This window comes from Nomascus leucogenys, chromosome 22a (assembly GCF_006542625.1).
Source record: "Nomascus leucogenys isolate Asia chromosome 22a, Asia_NLE_v1, whole genome shotgun sequence".
Classification (NCBI taxonomy): domain Eukaryota; kingdom Metazoa; phylum Chordata; class Mammalia; order Primates; family Hylobatidae; genus Nomascus; species Nomascus leucogenys.
Genome location: NC_044402.1, coordinates 79,033,356 through 79,045,483, shown reverse-complemented (window position 1 = coordinate 79,045,483; position 12,128 = coordinate 79,033,356). Strand labels below are relative to the sequence as shown.

The 12,128-nt window shown below is 36.3% G+C and overlaps 1 protein-coding gene across 1 annotated transcript in view; it reads left to right on the top strand.

Moving 5' to 3' along the window:
* TTN (titin) overlaps positions 1-12,128 on the top strand; it is a 278,608-nt gene that overhangs the window by 172,513 nt on the left and 93,967 nt on the right. Inside the window, exons 221-232 of the mRNA XM_030802350.1 lie at positions 89-228; positions 664-790; positions 1,586-1,728; positions 6,684-6,807; positions 7,349-7,615; positions 9,317-9,414; positions 10,078-10,246; positions 10,345-10,611; positions 10,717-10,983; positions 11,088-11,366; positions 11,456-11,864; positions 11,968-12,092. Of these exons, the coding sequence (XP_030658210.1) occupies positions 89-228; positions 664-790; positions 1,586-1,728; positions 6,684-6,807; positions 7,349-7,615; positions 9,317-9,414; positions 10,078-10,246; positions 10,345-10,611; positions 10,717-10,983; positions 11,088-11,366; positions 11,456-11,864; positions 11,968-12,092 (2,415 nt within the window). The remainder of the gene's footprint in view (positions 1-88; positions 229-663; positions 791-1,585; positions 1,729-6,683; positions 6,808-7,348; positions 7,616-9,316; positions 9,415-10,077; positions 10,247-10,344; positions 10,612-10,716; positions 10,984-11,087; positions 11,367-11,455; positions 11,865-11,967; positions 12,093-12,128) is intronic.

Sequence of the window (12,128 nt, the reverse complement as noted above, 5' to 3'; positions counted from 1 at the left end):
AAGGAAATTTCCATGAGTTTCACTCTTGAAGCATTGGGGTTATTTGTGCCAGAGGCTAATGACCCATGCTGGCCCTTCACTTTTCTAGATCGGGAAATTAAACTGGTGCGACCCCTGCACAGTGTGGAGGTGATGGAGACTGAGACGGCACGCTTTGAAACTGAAATCTCTGAAGATGATATCCACGCCAACTGGAAACTCAAGGGAGAGGCCCTACTCCAAACACCTGTAAGGCTATTTCTGAACTTGTCAACACCAAAAGGAGCTGTGTGAATTAGAAAAGAACAGGTGAAAGTCAGAGTGGATGCAGGACATTTAAAACATGATAGCAGTTTCTCTATCAGACCCTAAGCCAGAGAGAGATGTCAAGGTCTATGAATGGGCTCAGACTGGCACACTTGCATTACTTTTGATCCAGCAGAGTGGGTATAAGGTTGTAGATACTCTGTGATGCTGCTAGTTGGCTCAGAATTATACAGGTAAAATAAATGTGGCTTTCCTCTTAGTACTTGTAAGCTTTACTTCCTAAAAAAGAGCTCAAAGTTATATAAAGTTTCATCACCATTTATTTGTTGCAGTCCTTTAATTAAGATATTCTATCCTTAGAACAAAATTTCAAAGAAAATTATTTTCTATGAAAGTTTTTCTGTTTTGTTGGTACAGGATTGTGAAATTAAGGAAGAAGGCAAGATACACTCCCTTGTTTTGCACAACTGTCGCCTGGACCAGACTGGTGGGGTGGATTTCCAGGCTGCCAATGTTAAATCTAGTGCCCACCTCCGAGTTAAGCGTAAGTATTGCATGTTTTTGAGGAAAATTAAATAAACACTTTTTCAGAAAATGAATGTGAGTGAAATTAATTGGAATTATTTTATTAGTTAGAAAATATTATTAAAACACAAAAACTGGCTCTCTTATATTTGCCACTTTGACATTCCAATACAGAAGTAGTTCAAATCGTAAAGTTTTGGAAATTTTGTTGACCTTGCCATTTGAACAAAAGAAAATTTAGCAAATCAGATTTTCCTGCTCTGTAGTCCTCATTGAAAGTAGATACACATACAATGAGAATCTAACTCAGAACCCTTAAAGACCACTTCCCTCAAGTGGCTCTGCAACTAGAGCACCAGAAAGACAAACTTTGCCACGTGGGCATTTCAGATTCAAGAAAGAAGGTGGGGAGCATTAGGCTAACATTTCTGGAAGGTGCAAAGTGTTTGATGGATAGGGACAGCCTCTGATTGAGGGCCCCTTGTCCTCTCCCAATCAGAGTCTTAGTTATTTTGGAAGTCACATACCTTATGTAGCAAGAAGAACTTGACGCCTGGCAGAGAGACAGATGCAGCACAGATTTCTCGCTGACCTTGTACGTCAGAACGAAAGGGCCCCTACATATACTCGCTCTCCAGCTACCAGCTCTCCCCTTCTCAGCACCATGGGGCCACGTTCATATGGGAGTTAAAATAGTGGCCAGTCCTGTGGCTTCTTGAAGAAAGCAACCATGAAGATTCATATCTAAGTCTCTATTTATTCTTTTGGGATTATAAAATGAGTAACGCAAAGCTGTTTCTTCCCTCTCGAAAAGCACGAGTAATTGGTCTTCTGAGGCCTTTAAAGGATGTCACCGTGACTGCAGGGGAAACAGCCACCTTCGACTGTGAGCTCTCCTACGAAGATATCCCGGTAGAATGGTATCTCAAAGGGAAGAAACTAGAGCCCAGCGATAAGGTAAAAAGCAGGCATGCCTTGTCTTTCCCGTTCTTTTTCTGGAGTTCTTCTACCTTCACTTGTATGTTCCTTATTCTTTGCTCTTTCTAATGTCTCTTCCTCTGTCTTTGCCTTTCTCTTTCCACCTTTAGCCTGATTTCTGCTGAAACTGTAAAGACAATTTTTCCATTTTTTATTAGGTTTAACCTGATAATATTTTTTATTGAAATCGAAATAAATTTAAAGTATGATCATGTTTTAGTTTTTTGAAGAAAAGGCAAGACTCATTGACTATCAATGACAGTTTGTTTGATTAACCAGAAGACAGGAAGGATCAAAAAGGCTTTCTGACTGCATGCTCTGCAACCATGGTGCACATTAAGTTTTAAGACTAACGCTCTCCATCCTATTTAGTGTTCTGCATATAAGGGGATTAAGAGAAGATTGAAATTCCATTTCAGGCAGTTGATCAAGTAGTTGAGATAACTTCTGGGCAGATTCGCTCTTCAAGCATTTCTCCAAAGCTATTTTTAACCTTCAAGTGCTTTGGGCTGTGTGATATCTGGAATGCAAGTGGACTATTTAAAGTGCAACTGATGGTACTGACAAGAAAGAAGGGCTCTGTGGTTATCCACATATGTGGATGAAATATTTTTTTTAAGCTTTGGTAAATAACTAGCTCCTGCTGTTAGCTTTTACTAACATTCTTTATGCCCAATATTTTACCCATAACCAAAAACTAAGGGATTATTCAGATAGGCCCACAATACAATTTGCCTAAATTGATCTATATGTTTTGTCCCCAGAAACAACATATGTCTTTAAATTATCTTGACAATCCATCGTTAATTTTGAATTCTTAAAATAAAATACATGGAATATGTCCAGCCTGGGTTGGAAATAAAGCACAGGACAGTACATTGTTCTGTGACATTTTCCCCCAATATTTCAGAAATAATATTAAATGTGCTATAAATATCTCAACAAAAATCAAACTTTGAAGACTTAAAGGAATATAATTAAAAAGTAATTCAGTTTAACAAAAAGCCACAAAGTTGACTAAGTATTTGAAAGCAATGCTTTCAAGTAACTGCTTTGAAACAAACAAACAAACAACAACAACAAAAAACCTGGTATTCCACTGAAGTGATTACAGGGTAATTCACCAACAATCATCTGATACGTAATGCCTGCCTGTTATACAGATAATAAGATCTTCTTGGTCTCCTTTTCCACTGACCAGAAAAAGCAGCAGTACATTCCATTTGTAGCATGAGAATTAAGTTATATATCAGAAAACCTTCCTTACAATGAGGTCTTCTAAATATTGAACTGAGGGAGGCACCTCTACCTTCAAGCTTATTGTTTGAAAAAATATATTTTTCATATCATGCATGATTTAATTAACTCCATGTCTAAAGGCAGAGAATTGGTTGATTTTTCAAGATTCTTTCTAGATCTGCAAATTCATGATTTATATATAGGAACACTGCTTAAAGAAAAATGATATTATTTTTTCATTACCAAATATCTTTTTGTCATATTAAGAGCTTCTTATTAAAAGATCTGTCTCAGTTCTAATACAAAAAACTGCACTATTTCAATTCAAATGTAGACTCCTAAAAATTTTATTCACATTTTATTTTTAAAAAATTCTTACTGTAACTAAAATTTTTTCTAGGGTTAGAAAGGATCAGTTTACTATAATTCTATAGGGCCCCTTTACATCTCTTTTGGCATAGGAATTTTAATCCTTTACTCTAGGCACCCGAAATGCCTTAGCCTTTTGTGAACTTGCTCTTGCATTACTTAAATGTCTCTTTTCAAAAAGAACTTAAATATAAACTTTGAAGTAATAAAATCATTTTATTACATTTGGCAGATTTTGTTTAAATTAAGTCTGTCAGAACAAACTTGCTCTTGTCAATGTAATTCCGACCTTTAATACTCATTGTTTGTAAAAATTTTTGCCTTCAAAACTGCAAAAACAAGCTATAGGAATAGGAAATATGAAGAGAAACTTGTATATATGATTGTTTGCATTTTTTCTTCGTTGTTGTAATTGTTTTTGGCTGTCAGTTTAAGAAAGGACTGCCAAGTTCCAAATGGCATTTGATAATTTTAAAGTTAAATTTTAAATTTGATAAAACTAAAGTTTAAATATAAAACTTTAATAGTTTTGTCATGGTCATAAGCCTACCATATTATAGTAATATGCTTCCATTATAAATAAATTTTTTTAATCTCCAACATTATTCTTAGAATCCACTGCAAAATCTTCAACATTCACTTCATTGGTTTATTTTTATAAGGTACCTACCGGTTTTCCTTTTTTTTCTTTTAACATAGTGGAGGTGGACTGTATACAAGCTGTTTATTGAGACATACTGCATTCTGAGCAATGTCCTAGAGTAGCTACAGAGGAACTCAGATGATAAAGCAACATAATATTAATAGATAAAATATATCTGTGGGTGGGTTAGAAACTAAGACACCTTTTCAATAGCCAAAAGTTGCATGCCAAAATTTATATTGAAATGTTATTAAAAAACAAATTTTCCCCATTTCAGCACCATGCCCTTGGATAAGTAGCTCTGTTCCAAGGGCATATTTAACAACCCTCTCCTAGCTGTTATTTTTCCTTATTATGTTTTTTGGCCACTCTCAATTATTAAGATAATTATGTGACTAACCATGCCCAGTTCTTAATTAAAGAAAACACTTTTAGATGAGACCTTATTTCTGATTCTTCTCTTTACACTAGTGTAATAAATAGTTCCACTGGTGAAAACCTTTACATTATTTTTAACTCTAAGTAAACTCTTAAGCAGTGCAAAATCAGTCTGGATGACAGGGCACAGCTTCTTGGGAATTTTATATCATAGAACTGGAAGAACCCCCAAGTCGCTTATCTTTGCTGTCAGAATGACCCTATCTGTCGCACCATTGACATCTGATTTTCCCATTCCTGATGCTTAGACACATGAAAAGGGAAGAAGAGTCCAACCTTCACTTGCAGTTTTGAACAAAATTAATAGGTTGTACAAATTATTTTAATCACAGGTTTAATTGGTTTGCAAAGTAAGTTTAATTGCTAAAATAAATGGGAAGAAGACTTATAGCTTGTTGTTGCATGGCAAACACCTTACATACAGAACATAAAGTTTACTTTTAGCTTGCCATAGCTGATAGTTTCCTTCATCCTTTCATGATTTCACTTTTCTAAGTTCTTCCTTTATATATATATAAGCCCAGGAGCAGAATGGGGCCACACATATATATACACATATACGTATATACTATATATGCTATATATCTATGCATATGCAAAAAAGACCACAAATGTAAACAGAAATTGACCTGGGCAATTTCAACGTGAAAGGCCACCTAGTAATTATATAAAGGTAACTATGTCCTTCGCCCACTTTTTGATGGGGTTGTTTGTTTTTTTCTTGTAAATTTGTTTGAGTTCATTGTAGATTCTGGATATTAGCCCTTTGTCAGATGAGTAGGTTGGAAAAATTTTCTCCCATTCTGTAGGTTGCCTGTACACTCTGATGGTAGTTTCTTTTGCTGTGCAGAAGCTCTTTAGTTTAATTAGATCCCATTTGTCAATTTTGGCTTTTGTTGCCATTGCTTTTGGTGCTTTAGACATGAAGTCCTTGCCCACACCTATGTCCTGAATGGTATTGCCTAGGTTTTCTTGTAGGATTTTAATGGTTTTAGGTCTAACATTTAAGTCTTTAATCCATCTTGAATTAATTTTTGTATAAGGTGTAAGGAAGGGATCCAGTTTCAGCTTTCTACATATGGCTAGCCAGTTTTCCCAGCACCATTTATTAAATAGGGAATCCTTTCCCCATTTCTTGTTTTTGTCAGGTTTGTCAAAGATCAGATAGTTGTAGATATGCGGCATCATTTCTGAAGGACATGAACAGACACTTCTCAAAAGAAGACATTTATGCAGCCAAAAAACACATGAAAAAATGCTCATCATCACTGGCCATCAGAGAAATGCAAATGAAAACCACAATGAGATACCATCTCACACCATTTAGAATGGCGATCATTAAAAAGTCAGGAAACAACAGGTGCTGGAGAGGATGTGGAGAAATAGGAACACTTTTACACTGTTGGTGGGACTGTAAACTAGTTCAACCATTGTGGAAGTCAGTGTGGTGATTCCTCAGGGATCTAGAACTAGAAATACCATTTGACCCAGCCATCTCATTATTGGGTATATACCCAAAGGACTATAAATCATGCTGCTATAAAGACACATGCACACGTATGTTTATTGTGGCACTATTCACAATAGCAAAGACTTGGAACCAAGCCAGATGTCCAACAACGATAGACTGGATTAAGAAAATGTGGCACACATACACCATGGAATACTATGCAGCCATAAAAAAGGATGAGTTCATGTCCTTTGTAGGGACATGGCTGAAACTGAAAACCATCATTCTCAGTAAACTATCGCAAGGACAAAAAACCAAACACCACATGTTCTCACTCATAGGTGGGAATTGAACAATGAGAACTCATGGACACAGGAAGGGGAACATCACACTCCAGGGACTGTTGTGGGGTTGGGGGAGGGGGGAGGGACAGCATTAGGAGATATACCTAATGCTAAATGAGGAGTTAATGGGTGCAGCAAAACAACATGGCACATGGATACATATGTAACAAACCTGCACATTGTGCACATGTACCCTAAAACCTAAAGTATAATAATAAAAAATAAATAAATAAATAAATAAATAAATAAATAAAGGTAACTATGAAACCCTAAAATTTTCTTGAAAGATCCCAAACTATTGGTTGAAATGATTTTTGAATGCATATGTGCTAAATAGATGATTATAAAACAACTCGGAAAGCTCTATTTCCATTTATTTTTATCTAAATGAATTAAATGCACCCACATACTAGATTGCTGTTTCATATATTCTTTTTTTACAAACAACTAGGTGGTCCCACGTTCAGAAGGAAAAGTTCATACACTTACTCTGAGGGATGTAAAGTTAGAAGATGCTGGGGAAGTCCAACTAACAGCAAAAGATTTCAAAACTCACGCCAACCTCTTTGTGAAAGGTAATTACAAGGCTTATTTTAAAAACATGTATAAGGCAGAGGCTCATAAATAATGCCAACTCTCAATTATCTTTATATGCTGAGTACTATAGATGTTTAAAATCAACCAAATAATCAAAAGTCTAATTTTACTTTTTAGCATAACAAAATACTTCACAGACTATCTTTTTAAAGAGTCAAAATTGAGTAGCATGAGTTTTACTTCCTCCTTCCATCTCTGTTGTTTTTATTGCACATCCTAGATTTTCAAAAGCCAGCTGGAGGAAGAATTATTATCAAGCTAGGTATCCATCACTTTATTAACCAACAGTTGGCTGTTATTTCCTTAATGTTTCCTAGTTTTTAAAAATGATTTTCCTCTTGTCTGTACAAATAATGATAAAATATCATTATTAGAGGAAAACGTCTGAGTGTAATCAAAATTTGAAAATGAAACTTAAGACAGAACAAAGCCCTGGAGATGGCAGGGGAAAGTTGAGAAGGTACCACAACTCTTGGAGAAGGAAAGGAGTACCTTGGCTAATGAGTATGATTCTTTCAGAACCCCCAGTTGAATTCACTAAGCCTCTTGAGGACCAGACGGTCGAAGAGGGAGCCACTGCAGTGCTGGAGTGTGAAGTCTCCAGAGAAAATGCTAAGGTGAAATGGTTCAAAAATGGGACAGAAATCCTCAAAAGCAAGAAGTATGAAATTGTTGCTGATGGCAGGGTCAGAAAACTTATTATACACGGCTGTACCCCAGAGGATATTAAAACATACACTTGTGATGCTAAGGATTTTAAGACTTCCTGTAACCTGAATGTCGTGCGTAAGTATTCTTCTTACAAAGGACTTTTCATTTGCAATTCTTTGATAACAACAACAACAAAACAACACAACACTTTTTGCATGCCCTTCTTGGCCTAACTGCATTTCTTGGCAACTTCTAGTATTGACACTGACCTAACCTGATCCTTTATGTGTTTAAACAAAAAAAGAAAAGAAAAGTCTTATTCTGTGTCTGGTCTGATTAATGATGGAGCAATCACTTTTCCCTATGCTTCTTTTCTCTCACTGAGTAGTGAGTAGATGCGCTCTTTGTCTACATGGGGTCAGCCTACTGTATGGATATCCTGATATGGATGAGGAGAAACTGAATTTTAAAGATAAGTAGGGAGTCCTAATTTTAAAAACAAAGTAAAAGTGATTTCCATGTAGAAGGAAAATGAATTTTCAAGTGTGGGGAACAATTAGAAAATGAGCATGAAATTTCAGTCTGAATAGGAGTATACCAGAGATCTGCTGTAATATGACAAAGCACATTCACATGATTCAATCTCTGAGAATAAGAATGGATAAGAAGATGGAGTGAGGCCCTGGATCTTTTGAGTCCTGGACTCTTTGAATGGAGAGAACTCTAATGGTTTTTAACATTACTTCTTCCTCTGGTGAAAAAATGTAATGTCTTTTTTCAAAATGCCACATGCTAGCTTATTTGTTTCATTCATTCCTTTGTCCGGTGATGACATTTTTCTGCATATTTTGTGCAATATTTGTTTGTTTGGTTTGGTTGCTTCCCATCTGTCAACAGCTACAACCTAGTGACTCTGTGCTTCACGCATCTTGTACCATGTTTTTCTTACCACTTTGTGGTTGCTCTGCTAAAGCTTATGTCAAAGTAGCTTCTTGGGGGGTCTCCTTCTTCCCCTTGACATCTACCTTCAATCCAAGAAGACTCAGCTGCAAGGAGCATATCTTCAAACCTATTAGACAGCATTTGTCTCAGAATCTTATTGCTCAAGAATGGTCATCTTGGGAAGGACTCACAAGGAGCTCTGAAAGAAGGAAGGGCAAGGGGGCAGCTCCCTAATCCTATACACCAGCTGAATTAATTCTAGAGATGAATGAAATAGCAGATGTAAAATCCTAATCACCCTCCCATACAAAACACATTGCTTTATTGCACTAATGGATGTTATGCCTGACTTATATGTGACGTCTTCAAAGCTGATTTTTTTTAAAAGCTGAATATATGTTTTAATTACAGCCTCATGCCTCTTAGCCATACACAAGGCTGGCCATAGTGCTTCACGTGTTTTATCTTTGAATTCTGCTAATTTCTCAAAGATTGTGTTGAGTGCCTTAAATAAGTCAATGTTTCTTTGCCACTGGTGTCTGAGGTTTCCTTTGACATTATCTTTCAAGTCTGGTGCAGTACAAATGAAGATTTTTCCTCCAGCTATTATTCAAAAGAACTGAGATGGCTCCCTAGTATATATACTGTACACACACACACATGCACACTAGTTGAACATATAGAATGCCACATAATTTTATGTAAACTAAAGAGATATCTAAAAAGCAAAGCATCATACCTAATGGGCAGCTTCAAGTGATTTCAAAGTCAGTTGTAGTCTATTAAGATGGAAAGGCCCTACAAAAGAGTCACTTTTTCTTAATGTATACTATGGTAATGTCAGAGTAAATTTCCAGAAACCTCATTTTGAATTCTGATGACATTCTCTTACAGCTCCTCATGTGGAATTCTTAAGACCACTCACAGACCTTCAAGTAAGAGAAAAAGAAATGGCTCGATTTGAGTGTGAACTTTCTCGAGAAAATGCTAAGGTCTGTGATTGTATACCTGTCATCCTGTACTGTCAAATAACTTTATATTTACTTTTGGTCTAGCCAAAATGGAAAAAAAAAAGTTAGTCACAACTTCTCTGGTCACCACTTTACTTTTAAAGATAATTTTAGTATAAAATGTATTCTTGACTTTAATTGTTCTCTTTTTAGTATTATTAATTTACTATTACTTGAAAAACACTGGACTCACAATCAGGAGATTTAGATATTAGTTTGAACCATATGAAACTGCTGTTTTCTTAGATCAGAAAAAGTCAAATATCAGCAATTATATTTCTTTCAACTAAGTACCTCCTGTTGCCATTAACTACCATTGGCAAGTTTCTTCAAGTCTGAGCCTCAGTTTACACATCCAAGAAGTTAGTCTGCATGATGTCTAAGGCTCACTATAGCTCTAAACTTATATGATCCCATTGTTTTTAATAACTGATAATAGTATCACAGCAGCTCACTTAACAGTAATTGGTAAGATTGTTCTTGCTTTTGGGGTTTGTTTATATTTGTGTCTGCCACCTTGGTTCTTCTTCACACTATGAAGTCTTGTTGGTTGCTTTCAGAAAAACTCAGGATCATAGTTTTTCTTAGGGATACTTGTGTGAAGGAACAACAAGAAAACTGATAATCTATTTATCTTAAATATAGGTTAAGTGGTTTAAAGATGGTGCTGAAATTAAAAAGGGCAAAAAATATGACATCATATCCAAGGGAGCAGTGCGCATTCTTGTCATCAACAAATGTCTACTGGATGATGAAGCTGAATATTCCTGTGAAGTAAGGACAGCGAGAACTTCTGGCATGCTGACAGTTCTGGGTAAGAGTAAAGTCATTCTTTGTGAAGTATATGTGTTGGGAAAAAATAATAATTTCCAACTTAACTCAGTGTGGTTTTTGTTTTTTCAATGCTTGCAGAAGAAGAAGCTGTCTTTACCAAAAATCTTGCCAACATTGAAGTTAGTGAAACAGACACTATAAAACTGGTTTGTGAAGTCTCCAAACCTGGCGCAGAAGTGATTTGGTATAAAGGGGATGAGGAGATCATTGAAACAGGAAGATATGAAATACTGACTGAAGGACGGAAGAGAATCCTGGTCATTCAGAACGCTCACCTTGAAGATGCTGGCAACTACAACTGTCGACTCCCAAGCTCTCGAACCGATGGCAAAGTCAAAGTACATGGTATGAAAACTACAGTGAATAATCTTTTATTTCTAACAATTCACACTTGCTAGATTTAAAGTACAAAGACATACGTTTCTAATATCTTGTAATTTTTCTTCCCAGAACTGGCTGCTGAATTTATCTCAAAGCCTCAAAACCTTGAAATACTTGAAGGAGAAAAGGCTGAATTTGTCTGCTCTATATCAAAAGAAAGCTTTCCAGTCCAGTGGAAGAGGGATGATAAGACACTTGAATCTGGAGATAAATATGACGTTATTGCTGATGGTAAAAAGAGGGTCCTAGTTGTGAAAGATGCCACATTACAAGATATGGGCACTTACGTCGTCATGGTAGGGGCCGCCAGAGCAGCAGCTCACTTGACAGTCATTGGTAAGTTTGTTCTTGATTTTAGGGTTTTTTGTTTGTTTGTTTTGTATTTGTATTTGCCGCTTTGATCATTCTTCATATTATAAAGTCTTGTCGGTTGCTTTCAGAAAAACTCAGGATCGTAGTTCCTCTTAAGGACACCCGGGTGAAGGAACAACAAGAAGTTGTCTTCAACTGTGAAGTCAATACTGAAGGTGCCAAAGCCAAATGGTTCAGAAATGAAGAAGCCATATTTGATAGTTCAAAATACATCATTCTCCAAAAAGACCTGGTCTACACCCTCAGAATTAGAGATGCACGCTTAGATGACCAAGCCAACTATAATGTGTCTTTGACCAATCACAGAGGTGAAAATGTTAAAAGTGCAGCCAATCTAATAGTAGAAGGTAAGTAATTTATATACCACTAGAGATTTTTTCATCAGTTTCTCTTACGAAAATAATTAAATTCAACATATTTTTCTCCTTTACAACAGAGGAAGACCTTAGGATTGTTGAGCCTCTTAAAGATATTGAAACAATGGAGAAGAAATCTGTCACATTCTGGTGCAAGGTGAATCGTCTCAATGTAACACTGAAGTGGACCAAAAATGGTGAAGAAGTGCCTTTTGACAACCGTGTCTCATACAGAATTGATAAGTACAAGCACATGTTAACCATTAAAGACTGTGGCTTCCCAGATGAAGGTGAATACATTGTCACTGCTGGACAAGATAAATCTGTTGCTGAGCTTCTCATCATAGAAGCCCCGACAGAATTTGTGGAACACTTGGAAGATCAGACAGTCACTGAGTTCGATGACGCTGTCTTCTCCTGCCAGCTCTCCAGAGAGAAAGCCAATGTGAAATGGTACAGAAATGGGAGAGAAATCAAAGAAGGCAAAAAGTAAGCAAGATCTTTTTATTCTCTATTTCTGTAGCTATATATACACTTTTGACAATTTAGTGGCCATTATGCAAGCTAACTGATAATCCAATGTCTCCTTTAGATACAAATTTGAAAAAGATGGAAGTATACACAGACTCATTATAAAAGATTGCAGGCTGGATGATGAGTGTGAATATGCTTGCGGAGTAGAAGACAGGAAGTCTCGTGCTAGACTTTTTGTGGAAGGTACGTATTAAGTGAAAGAACAATTCTAATGTTACC